Source organism: Salmo trutta, chromosome 36 (genome assembly GCF_901001165.1).
Source record: "Salmo trutta chromosome 36, fSalTru1.1, whole genome shotgun sequence".
Taxonomy (NCBI): Eukaryota; Metazoa; Chordata; class Actinopteri; order Salmoniformes; family Salmonidae; genus Salmo; species Salmo trutta.
Genome location: NC_042992.1, coordinates 761,619 through 786,619, shown reverse-complemented (window position 1 = coordinate 786,619; position 25,001 = coordinate 761,619). Strand labels below are relative to the sequence as shown.

Below are 25,001 nucleotides of genomic sequence, written 5' to 3'. Positions count from 1 at the left end.
ATGTTACCTACAATCTGTATCTGGTATGGTCTAAATCTAACTGAGATGTTACCTACATCCTGTATCTGGTCTAAATCTTACTGAGATGTTCCCTACATCCTGTATCTGGTCTAAATCTAACTGAGATGTTACCTACATCCTGTATCTGGTCTAAATCTTACTGAGATGTTCCCTACATCCTGTGTCTGGTCTGGTCTAAATCTTACTGAGATGTTCCCTACATCCTGTATCTGGTCTGGTATAAATCTAACTGAGATGTTACCTACATCCTGTATCTGGTCTAAATCTAACTGAGATGTTCCTTACATCCTGTATCTGGTCTAAATCTTATTGAGATGTTCCCTACATCCTGTATCTGGTCTAAATCTAACTGAGATGTTCCCTACATCCTGTATCTGGTCTAAATCTTACTAAGATGTTCCCTACATCCTGTATCTGGTCTGGTCTAAATCTTACTGAGATGTTCCCTACATCCTGTATCTGGTTTAAATCTAACTGAGATGTTCCCTACATCCTGTATCTGGTCCGGTCTAAATCTTATTGAGATGTTCCCTACATCCTGTATCTGGTCTAAATCTTACTGAGATGTTCCCTACATCCTGTATCTGGTCTGGTCTAAATCTTACTGAGATGTTCCCTACATCCTGTATCTGGTCTAAATCTAACTGAGATGTTCCCTACATCCTGTATCTGGTCTAAATCTTACTGAGATGTTACCTACATCCTGTATCTGGTCTGCTCTAAATCTTACTGAGACGTTTCCTACATCCTGTATCTGGTCTGGTCTAAATCTTATTGAGATGTTCCCTACATCCTGTATCTGGTCTAAATCTAACTGAGATGTTACCTACATCCTGTATCTGGTCTAAATCTTACTGAGATGTTCCCTACATCCTGTGTCTGGTCTGGTCTAAATCTTACTGAGATGTTCCCTACATCCTGTATCTGGTCTGGTATAAATCTAACTGAGATGTTACCTACATCCTGTATCTGGTCTAAATCTAACTGAGATGTTCCTTACATCCTGTATCTGGTCTAAATCTTATTGAGATGTTCCCTACATCCTGTATCTGGTCTAAATCTAACTGAGATGTTCCCTAAATCCTGTATCTGGGCTAAATCTTACTAAGATGTTCCCTACATCCTGTATCTGGTCTGGTCTAAATCTTACTGAGATGTTCCCTACATCCTGTATCTGGTTTAAATCTAACTGAGATGTTCCCTACATCCTGTATCTGGTCCGGTCTAAATCTTATTGAGATGTTCCCTACATCCTGTATCTGGTCTAAATCTTACTGAGATGTTCCCTACATCCTGTATCTGGTCTGGTCTAAATCTTACTGAGATGTTCCCTACATCCTGTATCTGGTCTAAATCTAACTGAGATGTTCCCTACATCCTGTATCTGGTCTAAATCTTACTGAGATGTTACCTACATCCTGTATCTGGTCTGCTCTAAATCTTACTGAGACGTTTCCTACATCCTGTATCTGGTCTGGTCTAAATCTTATTGAGATGTTCCCTACATCCTGTATCTGGTCTGGTCTAAATCTTACTGAGATGTTCCCTACATTCTGTATCTGGTCTAAATCTAACTGAGATGTTACCTACATCCTGTATCTGGTCTAAATCTTACTGAGATGTTCGCTACATCCTGTATCTGGTCTGGTCTAAATCTTACTGAGATGTTCCCTACATCCTGTATCTGGTCTGGTATAAATCTAACTGAGATGTTACCTACATCCTGTATCTGGTCTAAATCTAACTGAGATGTTCCCTACATCCTGTATCTGGTCTAAATCTTATTGAGATGTTCCCTACATCCTGTATCTGGTCTAAATCTAACTGAGATGTTCCCTACATCCTGTATCTGGTCTAAATCTTACTGAGATGTTCCCTACATCCTGTATCTGGTCTGGTCTAAATCTTACTGAGATGTTCCCTACATCCTGTATCTGGTTTAAATCTAACTGAGATGTTCCCTACATCCTGTATCTGGTCTGGTCTAAATCTTATTGAGATGTTCCCTACATCCTGTATCTGGTCTAAATCTTACTGAGATGTTCCCTACATCCTGTATCTGGTCTGGTCTAAATCTTACTGAGATGTTCCCTACATCCTGTATCTGGTCTAAATCTAACTGAGATGTTCCCTACATCCTGTATCTGGTCTAAATCTTACTGAGATGTTACCTACATCCTGTATCTGGTCTGGTCTAAATCTTACTGAGATGTTCCCTACATCCTGTATCTGGTCTGGTCTAAATCTAACTGAGATGTTCCCTACATCCTGTATCTGGTCTAAATCTTACTGAGATGTTCCCTACATCCTGTATCTGGTCTAAATCTTACTGAGATGTTCCCTACATCCTGTATCTGGTCTAAATCTTACTGAGATGTTCCCTACATCCTGTATCTGGTCTAAATCTTACTGAGATGTTCCCTACATCCTGTATCTGGTCTAAATCTTACTGAGATGTTCCCTACATCCTGTATCTGGTCTGGTCTAAATCTTATTGAGATGTTCCCTACATCCTGTATCTGGTCTGGTCTAAATCTTATTGAGATGTTCCCTACATCCTGTATCTGGTCTAAATCTTACTGAGATGTTCCCTACATCCTGTATCTGGTCTAAATCTTACTGAGATGTTACCTACATCCTGTATCTGGTCTAAATCTTACTGAGATGTTCCCTACATCCTGTATCTGGTCTAAATCTTACTGAGATGTTCCCTACATCCTGTATCTGGTCTGGTCTAAATCTTACTGAGATGTTCCCTACATCCTGTATCTGGTCTAAATCTAACTGAGATGTTACCTACATCCTGTATCTGGTCTGGTCTAAATCTTACTGAGATGTTCCCTACATCCTGTATCTGGTCTGGCCAACTACAAGAAACGTCTGACCTCTGATTGCCAACAAGGGTTTTGCCACCAAGTACTAAGTCATGTTTTGCAGAGGGGTCAAATACTTATTTCCCTCATTAAAATGCAAATCAATTTATACAATTTTTGACATGCGTTTTTATAGATTTTTTTGTTGTTATTCTGTCTCTCACTGTTCAAATAAACCTACCATTAAAATTATAGACTGATCATTTCTTTGTCAGTGGGAAAACGTACAAAATCAGCAGGGGATCAAATACTTTTTTCCCTCACTGTATCGTGATGACATACTACACATGATGACTTACTACAATATACATGACGACATACTACACATGATGACATACTGCACTTTACATTATGACATACTGCACTATATTGTGTCGAGGCACAGATCTAGGGAAATATCCGCAGCATTGAAGGTACCCAAGAACGCAGTGGCCTTCCTAGAACTGGCCGCCCGGCCAAACTGAGCAATCGGGGGAGAAGGGCCTGTGTCAGGGTGGTGATCAAGAACCCGATGGTCACTCTGACAGAGCTCTAGAGTTCCTCTGTGGAGATGGGAGAACCTTCCAGAAGGACAACCATCTCTGCAGCTTTCCACCAATCAGGCCTTTATGGTAGAGTGGCCAGACAGAAGCCACTCCTCAGTAAAAGGCACATGACAGCCCACTTGGAGTTTGCCAAAAGTCAACTAAAGGACTCTCAGACCATTAGAAACAAGACTCTCTGGTCTGATGAAAGCAAAATTTAACTATTTGGCTGGAATACCAATTGTCACGTCTGGAGGAAACCTGGCACCATCTCTACGGTGAAGCATGGTGGTGGAAGAATCATGCTGTGGGGATGTTTTTCAGCGGGAGGGACCGGGAGACTAGTCAGGATCGAGGGAAAGATGAACGGAGAACGGAATACTTTCTGAAGGCACTATTAACACTATATAGTACTATCTAATGTATCCCTATAGAAGTGACTTACAGAGGTGTCCTTAGTTGTGATGTATAAAATTACTTCTGTGGAGCCTCTTACACTCACGTATCTGTAGCAGTTCCACACACAGGCAATCAGGTAGGCCTGCAGGGGAGAATAGAACAGTTAAAGACCTTCACAATCAATGGCGAATACACAGGAAATTAACAATAATCCTGTTTAGTTACATAGGACTGTATACAGGACTATCTTTGCTGTTTCACATCTATTTGTTTGCCGTCTTGCCAACTCCTATGGTCATCGTCATGCACAAACAGATCAGGGACCACGTTTAAGTCACAGAGGAAAGTTACAACAGCAGCTCAATGGAAGAGACTGATGAGATCAGACTCCTATCGGTCCTTCCACTAACAGAGACGGTCTATAATGTTGTGACAGGTCATTCAGAAGGGATCTGATTGATCCAGCCTGCTAGGAGAGGATAGCTGGCTGATCTCTCTCTCCAAGGGCTTTATCAATCTGACCACTAATCAATCTGGTTACTAATCAATCTGGTCGCTAAGGGCTTTATCAATCTGACCACTAATCAATCTGGTTACTAATCAATCTGGTCGCTAAGGGCTTTATCAATCTGACCACTAATACATCTGACCACCAAGGGCTTTATCAATCTGACCACTAATCAATCTGACCACTAATCAATCTGGTCACTAAGGGCTTTATCAATCTGACCACTAATCAATCTGACCACTAATCAATCTGGTCACTAAGGGCTTTATCAATCTGACCACTAATCAATCTGGTTACTAAGGGCTTTATCAATCTGACCACTAATCAATCTGACCACTAATCAATCTGACCACTAAGGGCTTTATCAATCTGACCACTAATCAATCTGACCACTAATCAATCTGGTCACTAAGGGCTTTATCAATCTGACCACTAATCAATCTGACCACTAATCAATCTGACCACTAATCAATCTGGTCACTAAGGGCTTTATCAATCTGACCACTAATCAAGCTGACCACTAAGGGCTTTATCAATCTGACCACTAATCAATCTGGTTACTAATCAATCTGACCACTAAGGGCTTTATCAATCTGACCACTAATCAATCTGACCACTAAGGGCTTTATCAATCTGACCACAAATCAATCTGGTTACTAATCAATCTGGTCACTAAGGGCTTCGTTCCTACATCCTGTATCTGGTCTGGTCTAAATCTTATTGAGATGTTCCCTACATCCTGTATCTGGTCTGGTCTAAATCTTACTGAGATGTTCCCTACATTCTGTATCTGGTCTAAATCTAACTGAGATGTTACCTACATCCTGTATCTGGTCTAAATCTTACTGAGATGTTCGCTACATCCTGTATCTGGTCTGGTCTAAATCTTACTGAGATGTTCCCTACATCCTGTATCTGGTCTGGTATAAATCTAACTGAGATGTTACCTACATCCTGTATCTGGTCTAAATCTAACTGAGATGTTCCCTACATCCTGTATCTGGTCTAAATCTTATTGAGATGTTCCCTACATCCTGTATCTGGTCTAAATCTAACTGAGATGTTCCCTACATCCTGTATCTGGTCTAAATCTTACTGAGATGTTCCCTACATCCTGTATCTGGTCTGGTCTAAATCTACTGAGATGTTCCCTACATCCTGTATCTGGTTTAAATCTAACTGAGATGTTCCCTACATCCTGTATCTGGTCTGGTCTAAATCTTATTGAGATGTTCCCTACATCCTGTATCTGGTCTAAATCTTACTGAGATGTTCCCTACATCCTGTATCTGGTCTGGTCTAAATCTTACTGAGATGTTCCCTACATCCTGTATCTGGTCTAAATCTAACTGAGATGTTCCCTACATCCTGTATCTGGTCTAAATCTTACTGAGATGTTACCTACATCCTGTATCTGGTCTGGTCTAAATCTTACTGAGATGTTCCCTACATCCTGTATCTGGTCTGGTCTAAATCTAACTGAGATGTTCCCTACATCCTGTATCTGGTCTAAATCTCTGAGATGTCCTAAATCCTATCTAATCTAATGATATGTTCCCTACAATTCCTGTATCTGGTCTGGTCTAAATCTTACGTGAGATGTTCCCTACATCCTGGTATATGGTCCTAATATTACGAGATGTTCATACATCCTGTATCTGGTGGTAACTGTTTACCTACATCCTGATTCTGGTCTAAACTCAATCTGAGATGTTCCCTACATCTGTATCTGGTCTAAATCTTATTGAGATGTTCCCTACTCCTGTATCTGGTCTAAATCTCACTGAGATGTTCCCTACATCCTGATATCTGGTCTCAATTCTTACTAAGATGTTCCTACAATCCTGTATCTGGTCTGGTCTAAATCTTACTAGATGTTCACTACTTCCTGTATCTGGTTTTAAATCTAAATGAGATGTTCCCTACATCCTGTATTCTGTTCCGGTCTAAATCTTATGAGATGTTTCCCTACATACCTGTAATTCTGGTCTAACTCTTCCTGAGATGTTCCCTACATCCTGTATTGGTCTGGTCTACATCTTACTGAGATGTTCCCTACATCCTGTATCTGGTCTAATCTTAACTGAGATGTTCCCTACATCCTGTATCTGGTCCCTAAATCTTACTGAGATGTTTCCCTGACATCCTGTATCTGGTCTGGTCTAACTCTTATTGAGATGTTCCCTACATCCTTGTATCTGGTCTGGTCTAAATCTTATTGAGATGTTCCCCTACCATCCTGTAATCTGGTTCTAAATCTTACTGAGATGTTCACCTACATCCTGTATTCGGTCTAATCTTCCTGAGCTGTTTACCTTACATCTGTATCTGGTCTAAATCTACTGCGATGTTCCCTACATCCTTGTATCTGGTCTAAATCTTACTGAGATGTTCCCTACTCCTGTATCTGGTCTGGTCTAATCTACGGTCTAAATCTAACTGAGATGTTACCTACATCCTGTATCTGGTCTGGTCTAAATCTTACTGAGATGTTCCCTACATCCTGTATCTGGTCTGGCCAACTACAAGAAACGTCTGACCTCTGATTGCCAACAAGGGTTTTGCCACCAAGTACTAAGTCATGTTTTGCAGAGGGGTCAAATACTTATTTCCCTCATTAAAATGCAAATCAATTTATACAATTTTTGACATGCGTTTTTATAGATTTTTTTGTTGTTATTCTGTCTCTCACTGTTCAAATAAACCTACCATTAAAATTATAGACTGATCATTTCTTTGTCAGTGGGAAAACGTACAAAATCAGCAGGGGATCAAATACTTTTTTCCCTCACTGTATCGTGATGACATACTACACATGATGACTTACTACAATATACATGACGACATACTACACATGATGACATACTGCACTTTACATTATGACATACTGCACTATATTGTGTCGAGGCACAGATCTAGGGAAATATCCGCAGCATTGAAGGTACCCAAGAACGCAGTGGCCTTCCTAGAACTGGCCGCCCGGCCAAACTGAGCAATCGGGGGAGAAGGGCCTGTGTCAGGGTGGTGATCAAGAACCCGATGGTCACTCTGACAGAGCTCTAGAGTTCCTCTGTGGAGATGGGAGAACCTTCCAGAAGGACAACCATCTCTGCAGCTTTCCACCAATCAGGCCTTTATGGTAGAGTGGCCAGACAGAAGCCACTCCTCAGTAAAAGGCACATGACAGCCCACTTGGAGTTTGCCAAAAGTCAACTAAAGGACTCTCAGACCATTAGAAACAAGACTCTCTGGTCTGATGAAAGCAAAATTTAACTATTTGGCTGGAATACCAATTGTCACGTCTGGAGGAAACCTGGCACCATCTCTACGGTGAAGCATGGTGGTGGAAGAATCATGCTGTGGGGATGTTTTTCAGCGGGAGGGACCGGGAGACTAGTCAGGATCGAGGGAAAGATGAACGGAGAACGGAATACTTTCTGAAGGCACTATTAACACTATATAGTACTATCTAATGTATCCCTATAGAAGTGACTTACAGAGGTGTCCTTAGTTGTGATGTATAAAATTACTTCTGTGGAGCCTCTTACACTCACGTATCTGTAGCAGTTCCACACACAGGCAATCAGGTAGGCCTGCAGGGGAGAATAGAACAGTTAAAGACCTTCACAATCAATGGCGAATACACAGGAAATTAACAATAATCCTGTTTAGTTACATAGGACTGTATACAGGACTATCTTTGCTGTTTCACATCTATTTGTTTGCCGTCTTGCCAACTCCTATGGTCATCGTCATGCACAAACAGATCAGGGACCACGTTTAAGTCACAGAGGAAAGTTACAACAGCAGCTCAATGGAAGAGACTGATGAGATCAGACTCCTATCGGTCCTTCCACTAACAGAGACGGTCTATAATGTTGTGACAGGTCATTCAGAAGGGATCTGATTGATCCAGCCTGCTAGGAGAGGATAGCTGGCTGATCTCTCTCTCCAAGGGCTTTATCAATCTGACCACTAATCAATCTGGTTACTAATCAATCTGGTCGCTAAGGGCTTTATCAATCTGACCACTAATCAATCTGGTTACTAATCAATCTGGTCGCTAAGGGCTTTATCAATCTGACCACTAATACATCTGACCACCAAGGGCTTTATCAATCTGACCACTAATCAATCTGACCACTAATCAATCTGGTCGCTAAGGGCTTTATCAATCTGACCACTAATCAATCTGACCACTAATCAATCTGGTCACTAAGGGCTTTATCAATCTGACCACTAATCAATCTGGTTACTAAGGGCTTTATCAATCTGACCACTAATCAATCTGACCACTAATCAATCTGACCACTAAGGGCTTTATCAATCTGACCACTAATCAATCTGACCACTAATCAATCTGGTCACTAAGGGCTTTATCAATCTGACCACTAATCAATCTGACCACTAATCAATCTGACCACTAATCAATCTGGTCACTAAGGGCTTTATCAATCTGACCACTAATCAAGCTGACCACTAAGGGCTTTATCAATCTGACCACTAATCAATCTGGTTACTAATCAATCTGACCACTAAGGGCTTTATCAATCTGACCACTAATCAATCTGACCACTAAGGGCTTTATCAATCTGACCACAAATCAATCTGGTTACTAATCAATCTGGTCACTAAGGGCTTTATCAATCTGACCACTAATCAATCTGGTCGCTAAGGGCTTTATCAATCTGACCACTAATCAATCTGACCACTAATCAATCTGACCACTAAGGGCTTTATCAATCTGACCACTAATCAATCTGACCACTAATCAATCTGACCACTAAGGGCTTTATCAATCTGACCACTAATCAATCTGACCACTAATCAATCTGACCACTAATCAATCTGGTCGCTAAGGGCTTTATCAATCTGACCACTAATCAATCTGACCACTAATCAATCTCACCACTAATCAATCTGACCACTAAGGGCTTTATCAATCTGACCACTAATCAATCTGATTACTAATCAATCTGACCACTAATCAATCTGGTCACTAAGGGCTTTATCAATCTGACCACTAATCAATCTGACCGCTAAGGGCTTTATCAATCTGGTCACTAATCAATCTGACCACTAAGGGCTTTATCAATCTGACCACTAATCAATCTGACCACTAATCAATCTGACCACTAAGGGCTTTATCAATCTGACCACTAATCAATCTGACCACTAATCAATCTGACCACTAAGGGCTTTATCAATCTGACCACTAATCAATCTGACCGCTAAGGGCTTTATCAATCTGGTCACTAATCAATCTGGTCACTAAGGGCTTCATCAATCTGACCACTAATCAATCTGACCACTAAGGGCTTTATCAAATAATGTTGTTTGATTGAAAGTGCCATGGAGTGAAGAGGAGGGATAGAGATGTGGAGCGAGGAGGAAGAGGAGGGATAGAGATGTGGAGCGAAGAGGAGGAAGAGGAGGGATAGAGATGTGGAGCGAGGAGGAGGAGGATGGATAGAGATGTGGAGCGAAAAGGAAGAGGCATAGAGATGTGGAGCTAGGAGGAAGAGGAGGGATAGAGATGTGGAGCTAGGAGGAAGAGGAGGGATAGAGATGTGGAGGGAGGAGGAAGAGGAGGGAGGAGTGTGGAGGGAAGAGGAGGAAGAGGGATAGAGATGTGGAGCGAAGAGGGGGAGGAGGAAGGAGTGTGGAGGGAGAGAGGAAGAGGGATAGAGATGCGGAGCGAGGAGGAAGAGGAGGGATTGCGATATGGAGCGAAGAGGGGGAGGAGGAAGGAGTGTGGAGGGAGAGAGGAAGAGGAGTGTAAAGAGGAGGAAGCAGAGGAAGGGGATCCTCTGTTTCCATGGAGAGCGTCTGCCCCATGTCCCACCATTCAGCCTGATACTGCAGCATGGGCCTGAAGTGACAGTAGCAGGGGTTGGGGAGTTGTTTTTAAGAGTGGTCGGAGTCTGTTTTTTTTCTTCAGATCTGGTGTTTAACACCAACCTGCCTGACCACCACGTCCAATTCACTTCAACTGTTGTCAAAGTAGGCTACTATTTCTACATCCTGTATCTGGTCTGGTCTAAATCTAACTGAGATGTTCCCTACATCCTGTATCTGGTCTAAATCTAACTGAGATGTTCCCTACATCCTGTATCTGGTCTGGTCTAAATCTTACTGAGATGTTCCCTACATCCTGTATCTGGTCTAAATCTAACTGAGATGTTCCCTACATCCTGTATCTGGTCTGGTCTAAATCTTATTGAGATGTTCCCTACATCCTGTATCTGGTCTAAATCTTACTGAGATGTTCCCTGCATCCTGTATCTGGTCTAAATCTTACTGAGATGTTCCCTACATCCTGTATCTGGTCTGGTCTAAATCTTATTGAGATGTTCCCTACATCCTGTATCTGGTCTGGTCTAAATCTTATTGAGATGTTCCCTACATCCTGTATCTGGTCTGGTCTAAATCTTATTGAGATGTTCCCTACATCCTGTATCTGGTCTAAATCTAACTGAGATGTTCCCTACATCCTGTATCTGGTCTAAATCTAACTGAGATGTTCCCTACATCCTGTATCTGGTCTAAATCTTACTGAGATGTTCCCTACATCCTGTATCTGGTCTAAATCTAACTGAGATGTTCCCTACATCCTGTATCTGGTCTGGTCTAAATCTTACTGAGATGTTCTCTACATCCTGTATCTGGGTCTGGTCTAAATCTTACTGAGATGTTCCCTACATCCTGTATCTGGTCTAATCTTACTGAGATGTTCCCTACATCCTGTATCTGGTCTAAATCTAACTGAGATGTTCCCTACATCCTGTATCTGGTCTGGTCTAAATCTTACTGAGATGTTCTCTACATCCTGTATCTGGTCTGGTCTAAATCTTACTGAGATGTTCCCTACATCCTGTATCTGGTCTAAATCTTACTGAGATGTTCCCTACATCCTGTATCTGGTCTAAATCTAACTGAGATGTTCCCTACATCCTGTATCTGGTCTGGTCTAAATCTTACTGAGATGTTCCCTACATCCTGTATCTGGTCTGGTCTAAATCTAACTGAGATGTTCCCTACATCCTGTATCTGGTCTAAATCTAACTGAGATGTTCCCTACAATCTGTATCTGGTCTAAATCTTACTGAGATGTTCCCTACATCCTGTATCTGGTCTAAATCTAACTGAGATGTTCCCTACATCCTGTATCTGGTCTAAATCTTACTGAGATGTTCCCTACATCCTGTATCTGGTCTAAATCTTACTGAGATGCTCCCTACATCCTGTATCTGGTCAAAATCTTACTGAGATGTTCCCTACATCCTGTATCTGGTCTAAATCTTACTGAGATGCTCCCTACATCCTGTATCTGGTCTAAATCTAACTGAGATGTTCCCTACATCCTGTATCTGGTCTAAATCTTACTGAGATGTTACCTACAATCTGTATCTGGTATGGTCTAAATCTTACTGAGATGTCACCTACATCCTGTATCTGGTCTAAATCTAACTGAGATGTTACCTACATCCTGTATCTGGTCTAAATCTTACTGAGATGTTCCCTACATCCTGTATCTGGTCTAAATCTAACTGAGATGTTACCTACATCCTGTATCTGGTCTAAATCTTACTGAGATGTTCCCTACATCCTGTATCTGGTCTAAATCTTACTAAGATGTTACCTACAATCTGTATCTGGTATGGTCTAAATCTTACTGAGATGTCACCTACATCCTGTATCTGGTCTAAATCTAACTGAGATGTTACCTACATCCTGTATCTGGTCTAAATCTTACTGAGATGTTCCCTACATCCTGTATCTGGTCTAAATCTAACTGAGATGTTCCCTACATCCTGTATCTGGTCTGGTCTAAATCTTACTGAGATGTTCCCTACATCCTGTGTCTGGTCTGGTCTAAATCTTACTGAGATGTTCCCTACATCCTGTATCTGGTCTGGTATAAATCTAACTGAGATGTTACCTACATCCTGTATCTGGTCTAAATCTAACTGAGATGTTCCCTACATCCTGTATCTGGTCTAAATCTTATTGAGATGTTCCCTACATCCTGTATCTGGTCTAAATCTAACTGAGATGTTCCCTACATCCTGTATCTGGTCTAAATCTTACTAAGATGTTCCCTACATCCTGTATCTGGTCTGGTCTAAATCTTACTGAGATGTTCCCTACATCCTGTATCTGGTTTAAATCTAACTGAGATGTTCCCTACATCCTGTATCTGGTCCGGTCTAAATCTTATTGAGATGTTCCCTACATCCTGTATCTGGTCTAAATCTTACTGAGATGTTCCCTACATCCTGTATCTGGTCTGGTCTAAATCTTACTGAGATGTTCCCTACATCCTGTATCTGGTCTAAATCTAACTGAGATGTTCCCTACATCCTGTATCTGGTCTAAATCTTACTGAGATGTTCCCTACATCCTGTATCTGGTCTGGTCTAAATCTTATTGAGATGTTCCCTACATCCTGTATCTGGTCTGGTCTAAATCTTATTGAGATGTTCCCTACATCCTGTATCTGGTCTAAATCTTACTGAGATGTTCCCTACATCCTGTATCTGGTCTAAATCTTACTGAGATGTTACCTACATCCTGTATCTGGTCTAAATCTTACTGAGATGTTCCCTACATCCTGTATCTGGTCTAAATCTTACTGAGATGTTCCCTACATCCTGTATCTGGTCTGGTCTAAATCTTACTGAGATGTTCCCTACATCCTGTATCTGGTCTAAATCTAACTGAGATGTTACCTACATCCTGTATCTGGTCTGGTCTAAATCTTACTGAGATGTTCCCTACATCCTGTATCTGGTCTGGCCAACTACAAGAAACGTCTGACCTCTGATTGCCAACAAGGGTTTTGCCACCAAGTACTAAGTCATGTTTTGCAGAGGGGTCAAATACTTATTTCCCTCATTAAAATGCAAATCAATTTATACAATTTTTGACATGCGTTTTTATAGATTTTTTTGTTGTTATTCTGTCTCTCACTGTTCAAATAAACCTACCATTAAAATTATAGACTGATCATTTCTTTGTCAGTGGGAAAACGTACAAAATCAGCAGGGGATCAAATACTTTTTTCCCTCACTGTATCGTGATGACATACTACACATGATGACTTACTACAATATACATGACGACATACTACACATGATGACATACTGCACTTTACATTATGACATACTGCACTATATTGTGTCGAGGCACAGATCTAGGGAAATATCCGCAGCATTGAAGGTACCCAAGAACGCAGTGGCCTTCCTAGAACTGGCCGCCCGGCCAAACTGAGCAATCGGGGGAGAAGGGCCTGTGTCAGGGTGGTGATCAAGAACCCGATGGTCACTCTGACAGAGCTCTAGAGTTCCTCTGTGGAGATGGGAGAACCTTCCAGAAGGACAACCATCTCTGCAGCTTTCCACCAATCAGGCCTTTATGGTAGAGTGGCCAGACAGAAGCCACTCCTCAGTAAAAGGCACATGACAGCCCACTTGGAGTTTGCCAAAAGTCAACTAAAGGACTCTCAGACCATTAGAAACAAGACTCTCTGGTCTGATGAAAGCAAAATTTAACTATTTGGCTGGAATACCAATTGTCACGTCTGGAGGAAACCTGGCACCATCTCTACGGTGAAGCATGGTGGTGGAAGAATCATGCTGTGGGGATGTTTTTCAGCGGGAGGGACCGGGAGACTAGTCAGGATCGAGGGAAAGATGAACGGAGAACGGAATACTTTCTGAAGGCACTATTAACACTATATAGTACTATCTAATGTATCCCTATAGAAGTGACTTACAGAGGTGTCCTTAGTTGTGATGTATAAAATTACTTCTGTGGAGCCTCTTACACTCACGTATCTGTAGCAGTTCCACACACAGGCAATCAGGTAGGCCTGCAGGGGAGAATAGAACAGTTAAAGACCTTCACAATCAATGGCGAATACACAGGAAATTAACAATAATCCTGTTTAGTTACATAGGACTGTATACAGGACTATCTTTGCTGTTTCACATCTATTTGTTTGCCGTCTTGCCAACTCCTATGGTCATCGTCATGCACAAACAGATCAGGGACCACGTTTAAGTCACAGAGGAAAGTTACAACAGCAGCTCAATGGAAGAGACTGATGAGATCAGACTCCTATCGGTCCTTCCACTAACAGAGACGGTCTATAATGTTGTGACAGGTCATTCAGAAGGGATCTGATTGATCCAGCCTGCTAGGAGAGGATAGCTGGCTGATCTCTCTCTCCAAGGGCTTTATCAATCTGACCACTAATCAATCTGGTTACTAATCAATCTGGTCGCTAAGGGCTTTATCAATCTGACCACTAATCAATCTGGTTACTAATCAATCTGGTCGCTAAGGGCTTTATCAATCTGACCACTAATACATCTGACCACCAAGGGCTTTATCAATCTGACCACTAATCAATCTGACCACTAATCAATCTGGTCGCTAAGGGCTTTATCAATCTGACCACTAATCAATCTGACCACTAATCAATCTGGTCACTAAGGGCTTTATCAATCTGACCACTAATCAATCTGGTTACTAAGGGCTTTATCAATCTGACCACTAATCAATCTGACCACTAATCAATCTGACCACTAAGGGCTTTATCAATCTGACCACTAATCAATCTGACCACTAATCAATCTGGTCACTAAGGGCTTTATCAATCTGACCACTAATCAATCTGACCACTAATCAATCTGACCACTAATCAATCTGGTCACTAAGGGCTTTATCAATCTGACCACTAATCAAGCTGACCACTAAGGGCTTTATCAATCTGACCACTAATCAATCTGGTTACTAATCAATCTGACCACTAAGGGCTTTATCAATCTGACCACTAATCAATCTGACCACTAAGGGCTTTATCAATCTGACCACAAATCAATCTGGTTACTAATCAATCTGGTCACTAAGGGCTTTATCAATCTGACCACTAATCAATCTGGTCGCTAAGGGCTTTATCAATCTGACCACTAATCAATCTGACCACTAATCAATCTGACCACTAAGGGCTTTATCAATCTGACCACTAATCAATCTGACCACTAATCAATCTGACCACTAAGGGCTTTATCAATCTGACCACTAATCAATCTGACCACTAATCAATCTGACCACTAATCAATCTGGTCACTAAGGGCTTTATCAATCTGACCACTAATCAATCTGACCACTAATCAATCTCACCACTAATCAATCTGACCACTAAGGGCTTTATCAATCTGACCACTAATCAATCTGATTACTAATCAATCTGACCACTAATCAATCTGGTCACTAAGGGCTTTATCAATCTGACCACTAATCAATCTGACCGCTAAGGGCTTTATCAATCTGGTCACTAATCAATCTGACCACTAAGGGCTTTATCAATCTGACCACTAATCAATCTGACCACTAATCAATCTGACCACTAAGGGCTTTATCAATCTGACCACTAATCAATCTGACCACTAATCAATCTGACCACTAAGGGCTTTATCAATCTGACCACTAATCAATCTGACCGCTAAGGGCTTTATCAATCTGGTCACTAATCAATCTGGTCACTAAGGGCTTCATCAATCTGACCACTAATCAATCTGACCACTAAGGGCTTTATCAAATAATGTTGTTTGATTGAAAGTGCCATGGAGTGAAGAGGAGGGATAGAGATGTGGAGCGAGGAGGAAGAGGAGGGATAGAGATGTGGAGCGAAGAGGAGGAAGAGGAGGGATAGAGATGTGGAGCGAGGAGGAGGAGGATGGATAGAGATGTGGAGCGAAAAGGAAGAGGCATAGAGATGTGGAGCTAGGAGGAAGAGGAGGGATAGAGATGTGGAGCTAGGAGGAAGAGGAGGGATAGAGATGTGGAGGGAGGAGGAAGAGGAGGGAGGAGTGTGGAGGGAAGAGGAGGAAGAGGGATAGAGATGTGGAGCGAAGAGGGGGAGGAGGAAGGAGTGTGGAGGGAGAGAGGAAGAGGGATAGAGATGCGGAGCGAGGAGGAAGAGGAGGGATTGCGATATGGAGCGAAGAGGGGGAGGAGGAAGGAGTGTGGAGGGAGAGAGGAAGAGGAGTGTGAAGAGGAGGAAGCAGAGGAAGGGGATCCTCTGTTTCCATGGAGAGCGTCTGCCCCATGTCCCACCATTCAGCCTGATACTGCAGCATGGGCCTGAAGTGACAGTAGCAGGGGTTGGGGAGTTGTTTTTAAGAGTGGTCGGAGTCTGTTTTTTTTCTTCAGATCTGGTGTTTAACACCAACCTGCCTGACCACCACGTCCAATTCACTTCAACTGTTGTCAAAGTAGGCTACTATTTCTACATCCTGTATCTGGTCTGGTCTAAATCTAACTGAGATGTTCCCTACATCCTGTATCTGGTCTAAATCTAACTGAGATGTTCCCTACATCCTGTATCTGGTCTGGTCTAAATCTTACTGAGATGTTCCCTACATCCTGTATCTGGTCTAAATCTAACTGAGATGTTCCCTACATCCTGTATCTGGTCTGGTCTAAATCTTATTGAGATGTTCCCTACATCCTGTATCTGGTCTAAATCTTACTGAGATGTTCCCTGCATCCTGTATCTGGTCTAAATCTTACTGAGATGTTCCCTACATCCTGTATCTGGTCTGGTCTAAATCTTATTGAGATGTTCCCTACATCCTGTATCTGGTCTGGTCTAAATCTTATTGAGATGTTCCCTACATCCTGTATCTGGTCTGGTCTAAATCTTATTGAGATGTTCCCTACATCCTGTATCTGGTCTGGTCTAAATCTAACTGAGATGTTCCCTACATCCTGTATCTGGTCTAAATCTAACTGAGATGTTCCCTACATCCTGTATCTGGTCTAAATCTTACTGAGATGTTCCCTACATCCTGTATCTGGTCTAAATCTAACTGAGATGTTCCCTACATCCTGTATCTGGTCTGGTCTAAATCTTACTGAGATGTTCTCTACATCCTGTATCTGGTCTGGTCTAAATCTTACTGAGATGTTCCCTACATCCTGTATCTGGTCTAAATCTTACTGAGATGTTCCCTACATCCTGTATCTGGTCTAAATCTAACTGAGATGTTCCCTACATCCTGTATCTGGTCTGGTCTAAATCTTACTGAGATGTTCTCTACATCCTGTATCTGGTCTGGTCTAAATCTTACTGAGATGTTCCCTACATCCTGTATCTGGTCTAAATCTTACTGAGATGTTCCCTACATCCTGTATCTGGTCTAAATCTAACTGAGATGTTCCCTACATCCTGTATCTGGTCTGGTCTAAATCTTACTGAGATGTTCCCTACATCCTGTATCTGGTCTGGTCTAAATCTAACTGAGATGTTCCCTACATCCTGTATCTGGTCTAAATCTAACTGAGATGTTCCCTACAATCTGTATCTGGTCTAAATCTTACTGAGATGTTCCCTACATCCTGTATCTGGTCTAAATCTAACTGAGATGTTACCTACATCCTGTATCTGGTCTAAATCTTACTGAGATGTTCCCTACATCCTGTATCTGGTCTAAATCTTACTGAGATGCTCCCTACATCCTGTATCTGGTCAAAAATCTTACTGAGATGTTCCCTACATCCTGTATCTGGTCTAAATCTTACTGAGATGCTCCCTACATCCTGTATCTGGTCTAAATCTAACTGAGATGTTCCCTACATCCTGTATCTGGTCTAAATCTTACTGAGATGTTACCTACAATCTGTATCTGGTATGGTCTAAATCTTACTGAGATGTCACCTACATCCTGTATCTGGTCTAAATCTAACTGAGATGTTACCTACATCCTGTATCTGGCCTAAATCTTACTGAGATGTTCCCTACATCCTGTATCTGGTCTAAATCTAACTGAGATGTTACCTACATCCTGTATCTGGTCTAAATCTTACTGAGATGTTCCCTACATCCTGTATCTGGTCTAAATCTTACTAAGATGTTACCTACAATCTGTATCTGGTTTGGTCTAAATCTTACTGAGATGTCACCTACATCCTGTATCTGGTCTAAATCTAACTGAGATGTTACCTACATCCTGTATCTGGTCTAAATCTTACTGAGATGTTCCCTACATCCTGTATCTGGTCTAAATCTAACTGAGATGTTCCCTACATCCTGTATCTGGTCTGGTCTAAATCTTACTGAGATGTTCCCTACATCCTGTGTCTGGTCTGGTCTAAATCTTACTGAGATGTTCCCTACATCCTGTATCTGGTCTGGTATAAATCTAACTGAGATGTTACCTACATCCTGTATCTGGTCTAAATCTAACTGAGATGTTCCCTACATCCTGTATCTGGTCTAAATCTTATTGAGATGTTCCCTACATCCTGTATCTGGTCTAAATCTAACTGAGATGTTCCCTACATCCTGTATCTGGTCTAAATCTTACTAAGATGTTCCCTACATCCTGTATCTGGTCTGGTCTAAATCTTACTGAGATGTTCCCTACATCCTGTATCTGGTCTGGTCTAAATCTTACTGAGATGTCACCTACATCCTGTATCTGGTCTAAATCTAACTGAGATGTTACCTACATCCTGTATCTGGCCTAAATCTTACTGAGATGTTCCCTACATCCTGTATCTGGTCCAAATCTAACTGAGATGTTACCTACATCCTGTATCTGGTCTAAATCTTACTGAGATGTTCCCTACATCCTGTATCTGGTCTAAATCTTACTAAGATGTTACCTACAATCTGTATCTGGTATGGTCTAAATCTTACTGAGATGTCACCTACATCCTGTATCTGGTCTAAATCTAACTGAGATGTTACCTACATCCTGTATCTGGTCTAAATCTTACTGAGATGTTCCCTACATCCTGTATCTGGTCTAAATCTAACTGAGATGTTCCCTACATCCTGTATCTGGTCTGGTCTAAATCTTACTGAGATGTTCCCTACATCCTGTGTCTGGTCTGGTCTAAATCTTACTGAGATGTTCCCTACATCCTGTATCTGGTCTGGTATAAATCTAACTGAGATGTTACCTACATCCTGTATCTGGTCTAAATCTAACTGAGATGTTCCCTACATCCTGTATCTGGTCTAAATCTTATTGAGATGTTCCCTACATCCTGTATCTGGTCTAAATCTAACTGAGATGTTACCTACATCCTGTATCTGGTCTAAATCTAACTGAGATGTTCCCTACATCCTGTATCTGGTCTAAATCTTATTGAGATGTTCCCTACATCCTGTATCTGGTCTAAATCTAACTGAGATGTTCCCTACATCCTGTATCTGGTCTAAATCTTACTGAGATGTTCCCTACATCCTGTATCTGGTTTAAATCTAACTGAGATGTTCCCTACATCCTGTATCTGGTATGGTCTAAATCTTACTGAGATGTTCCCTACATCCTGTATCTGGTCTAAATCTAACTGAGATGTTACCTACATCCTGTATCTGGTCTGGTCTAAATCTTACTGAGATGTTCCCTACATCCTGTATCTGGTCTGGCCAACTACAAGAAACGTCTGACCTCTGATTGCCAACAAGGGTTTTGCCACCAAGTACTAAGTCATGTTTTGCAGAGGGGTCAAATACTTATTTCCCTCATTAAAATGCAAATCAATTTATACAATTTTTGACATGCGTTTTTATAGATTTTTTTGTTGTTATTCTGTCTCTCACTGTTCAAATAAACCTACCATTAAAATTATAGACTGATCATTTCTTTGTCAGTGGGAAAACGTACAAAATCAGCAGGGGATCAAATACTTTTTTCCCTCACTGTATCGTGATGACATACTACACATGATGACTTACTACAATATACATGACGACATACTACACATGATGACATACTGCACTTTACATTATGACATACTGCACTATATTGTGTCGAGGCACAGATCTAGGGAAATATCCGCAGCATTGAAGGTACCCAAGAACGCAGTGGCCTTCCTAGAACTGGCCGCCCGGCCAAACTGAGCAATCGGGGGAGAAGGGCCTGTGTCAGGGTGGTGATCAAGAACCCGATGGTCACTCTGACAGAGCTCTAGAGTTCCTCTGTGGAGATGGGAGAACCTTCCAGAAGGACAACCATCTCTGCAGCTTTCCACCAATCAGGCCTTTATGGTAGAGTGGCCAGACAGAAGCCACTCCTCAGTAAAAGGCACATGACAGCCCACTTGGAGTTTGCCAAAAGTCAACTAAAGGACTCTCAGACCATTAGAAACAAGACTCTCTGGTCTGATGAAAGCAAAATTTAACTATTTGGCTGGAATACCAATTGTCACGTCTGGAGGAAACCTGGCACCATCTCTACGGTGAAGCATGGTGGTGGAAGAATCATGCTGTGGGGATGTTTTTCAGCGGGAGGGACCGGGAGACTAGTCAGGATCGAGGGAAAGATGAACGGAGAACGGAATACTTTCTGAAGGCACTATTAACACTATATAGTACTATCTAATGTATCCCTATAGAAGTGACTTACAGAGGTGTCCTTAGTTGTGATGTATAAAATTACTTCTGTGGAGCCTCTTACACTCACGTATCTGTAGCAGTTCCACACACAGGCAATCAGGTAGGCCTGCAGGGGAGAATAGAACAGTTAAAGACCTTCACAATCAATGGCGAATACACAGGAAATTAACAATAATCCTGTTTAGTTACATAGGACTGTATACAGGACTATCTTTGCTGTTTCACATCTATTTGTTTGCCGTCTTGCCAACTCCTATGGTCATCGTCATGCACAAACAGATCAGGGACCACGTTTAAGTCACAGAGGAAAGTTACAACAGCAGCTCAATGGAAGAGACTGATGAGATCAGACTCCTATCGGTCCTTCCACTAACAGAGACGGTCTATAATGTTGTGACAGGTCATTCAGAAGGGATCTGATTGATCCAGCCTGCTAGGAGAGGATAGCTGGCTGATCTCTCTCTCCAAGGGCTTTATCAATCTGACCACTAATCAATCTGGTTACTAATCAATCTGGTCGCTAAGGGCTTTATCAATCTGACCACTAATCAATCTGGTTACTAATCAATCTGGTCGCTAAGGGCTTTATCAATCTGACCACTAATACATCTGACCACCAAGGGCTTTATCAATCTGACCACTAATCAATCTGACCACTAATCAATCTGGTCGCTAAGGGCTTTATCAATCTGACCACTAATCAATCTGACCACTAATCAATCTGGTCACTAAGGGCTTTATCAATCTGACCACTAATCAATCTGGTTACTAAGGGCTTTATCAATCTGACCACTAATCAATCTGACCACTAATCAATCTGACCACTAAGGGCTTTATCAATCTGACCACTAATCAATCTGACCACTAATCAATCTGGTCACTAAGGGCTTTATCAATCTGACCACTAATCAATCTGACCACTAATCAATCTGACCACTAATCAATCTGGTCACTAAGGGCTTTATCAATCTGACCACTAATCAAGCTGACCACTAAGGGCTTTATCAATCTGACCACTAATCAATCTGGTTACTAATCAATCTGACCACTAAGGGCTTTATCAATCTGACCACTAATCAATCTGACCACTAAGGGCTTTATCAATCTGACCACAAATCAATCTGGTTACTAATCAATCTGGTCACTAAGGGCTTTATCAATCTGACCACTAATCAATCTGGTCGCTAAGGGCTTTATCAATCTGACCACTAATCAATCTGACCACTAATCAATCTGACCACTAAGGGCTTTATCAATCTGACCACTAATCAATCTGACCACTAATCAATCTGACCACTAAGGGCTTTATCAATCTGACCACTAATCAATCTGACCACTAATCAATCTGACCACTAATCAATCTGGTCACTAAGGGCTTTATCAATCTGACCACTAATCAATCTGACCACTAATCAATCTCACCACTAATCAATCTGACCACTAAGGGCTTTATCAATCTGACCACTAATCAATCTGATTACTAATCAATCTGACCACTAATCAATCTGGTCACTAAGGGCTTTATCAATCTGACCACTAATCAATCTGACCGCTAAGGGCTTTATCAATCTGGTCACTAATCAATCTGACCACTAAGGGCTTTATCAATCTGACCACTAATCAATCTGACCACTAATCAATCTGACCACTAAGGGCTTTATCAATCTGACCACTAATCAATCTGACCACTAATCAATCTGACCACTAAGGGCTTTATCAATCTGACCACTAATCAATCTGACCGCTAAGGGCTTTATCAATCTGGTCACTAATCAATCTGGTCACTAAGGGCTTCATCAATCTGACCACTAATCAATCTGACCACTAAGGGCTTTATCAAATAATGTTGTTTGATTGAAAGTGCCATGGAGTGAAGAGGAGGGATAGAGATGTGGAGCGAGGAGGAAGAGGAGGGATAGAGATGTGGAGCGAAGAGGAGGAAGAGGAGGGATAGAGATGTGGAGCGAGGAGGAGGAGGATGGATAGAGATGTGGAGCGAAAAGGAAGAGGCATAGAGATGTGGAGCTAGGAGGAAGAGGAGGGATAGAGATGTGGAGCTAGGAGGAAGAGGAGGGATAGAGATGTGGAGGGAGGAGGAAGAGGAGGGAGGAGTGTGGAGGGAAGAGGAGGAAGAGGGATAGAGATGTGGAGCGAAGAGGGGGAGGAGGAAGGAGTGTGGAGGGAGAGAGGAAGAGGGATAGAGATGCGGAGCGAGGAGGAAGAGGAGGGATTGCGATATGGAGCGAAGAGGGGGAGGAGGAAGGAGTGTGGAGGGAGAGAGGAAGAGGAGTGTGAAGAGGAGGAAGCAGAGGAAGGGGATCCTCTGTTTCCATGGAGAGCGTCTGCCCCATGTCCCACCATTCAGCCTGATACTGCAGCATGGGCCTGAAGTGACAGTAGCAGGGGTTGGGGAGTTGTTTTTAAGAGTGGTCGGAGTCTGTTTTTTTTCTTCAGATCTGGTGTTTAACACCAACCTGCCTGACCACCACGTCCAATTCACTTCAACTGTTGTCAAAGTAGGCTACTATTTCTACATCCTGTATCTGGTCTGGTCTAAATCTAACTGAGATGTTCCCTACATCCTGTATCTGGTCTAAATCTAACTGAGATGTTCCCTACATCCTGTATCTGGTCTGGTCTAAATCTTACTGAGATGTTCCCTACATCCTGTATCTGGTCTAAATCTAACTGAGATGTTCCCTACATCCTGTATCTGGTCTGGTCTAAATCTTATTGAGATGTTCCCTACATCCTGTATCTGGTCTAAATCTTACTGAGATGTTCCCTGCATCCTGTATCTGGTCTAAATCTTACTGAGATGTTCCCTACATCCTGTATCTGGTCTGGTCTAAATCTTATTGAGATGTTCCCTACATCCTGTATCTGGTCTGGTCTAAATCTTATTGAGATGTTCCCTACATCCTGTATCTGGTCTGGTCTAAATCTTATTGAGATGTTCCCTACATCCTGTATCTGGTCTGGTCTAAATCTAACTGAGATGTTCCCTACATCCTGTATCTGGTCTAAATCTAACTGAGATGTTCCCTACATCCTGTATCTGGTCTAAATCTTACTGAGATGTTCCCTACATCCTGTATCTGGTCTAAATCTAACTGAGATGTTCCCTACATCCTGTATCTGGTCTGGTCTAAATCTTACTGAGATGTTCTCTACATCCTGTATCTGGTCTGGTCTAAATCTTACTGAGATGTTCCCTACATCCTGTATCTGGTCTAAATCTTACTGAGATGTTCCCTACATCCTGTATCTGGTCTAAATCTTACTGAGATGTTCCCTACATCCTGTATCTGGTCTGGTCTAAATCTTACTGAGATGTTCTCTACATCCTGTATCTGGTCTGGTCTAAATCTTACTGAGATGTTCCCTACATCCTGTATCTGGTCTAAATCTTACTGAGATGTTCCCTACATCCTGTATCTGGTCTAAATCTAACTGAGATGTTCCCTACATCCTGTATCTGGTCTGGTCTAAATCTTACTGAGATGTTCCCTACATCCTGTATCTGGTCTGGTCTAAATCTAACTGAGATGTTCCCTACATCCTGTATCTGGTCTAAATCTAACTGAGATGTTCCCTACAATCTGTATCTGGTCTAAATCTTACTGAGATGTTCCCTACATCCTGTATCTGGTCTAAATCTAACTGAGATGTTACCTACATCCTGTATCTGGTCTAAATCTTACTGAGATGTTCCCTACATCCTGTATCTGGTCTAAATCTTACTGAGATGCTCCCTACATCCTGTATCTGGTCAAAAATCTTACTGAGATGTTCCCTACATCCTGTATCTGGTCTAAATCTTACTGAGATGCTCCCTACATCCTGTATCTGGTCTAAATCTAACTGAGATGTTCCCTACATCCTGTATCTGGTCTAAATCTTACTGAGATGTTACCTACAATCTGTATCTGGTATGGTCTAAATCTTACTGAGATGTCACCTACATCCTGTATCTGGTCTAAATCTAACTGAGATGTTACCTACATCCTGTATCTGGCCTAAATCTTACTGAGATGTTCCCTACATCCTGTATCTGGTCTAAATCTAACTGAGATGTTACCTACATCCTGTATCTGGTCTAAATCTTACTGAGATGTTCCCTACATCCTGTATCTGGTCTAAATCTTACTAAGATGTTACCTACAATCTGTATCTGGTTTGGTCTAAATCTTACTGAGATGTCACCTACATCCTGTATCTGGTCTAAATCTAACTGAGATGTTACCTACATCCTG

At 41.8% G+C, this 25,001-nt stretch overlaps 1 protein-coding gene across 3 annotated transcripts in view; it reads right to left on the bottom strand.

Moving 5' to 3' along the window:
* Positions 1-25,001, bottom strand: part of laptm4b (lysosomal protein transmembrane 4 beta) — a 52,378-nt gene that overhangs the window by 10,443 nt on the left and 16,934 nt on the right. Inside the window, exons 1-5 of one of the 3 annotated variants that reach the window (XM_029736105.1) lie at positions 23,104-23,331; positions 20,813-20,851; positions 14,104-14,199; positions 7,880-7,918; positions 3,921-3,959 (exon numbers count right to left, since the gene is read on the bottom strand). The exons of 1 other annotated variant lie outside the window; for it this stretch is intronic. In XM_029736105.1, coding sequence (XP_029591965.1) covers positions 3,921-3,959; positions 7,880-7,918; positions 14,104-14,199; positions 20,813-20,851; positions 23,104-23,106 — 216 coding nt within the window. In that variant the 5' untranslated portion in view covers positions 23,107-23,331. Of the gene's footprint in view, positions 1-3,774; positions 3,960-7,822; positions 7,919-14,103; positions 14,200-20,755; positions 21,311-23,103; positions 23,332-25,001 lie in introns of those variants that run through there. One more of the 3 variants, XR_003872196.1, reaches the window with a different exon arrangement.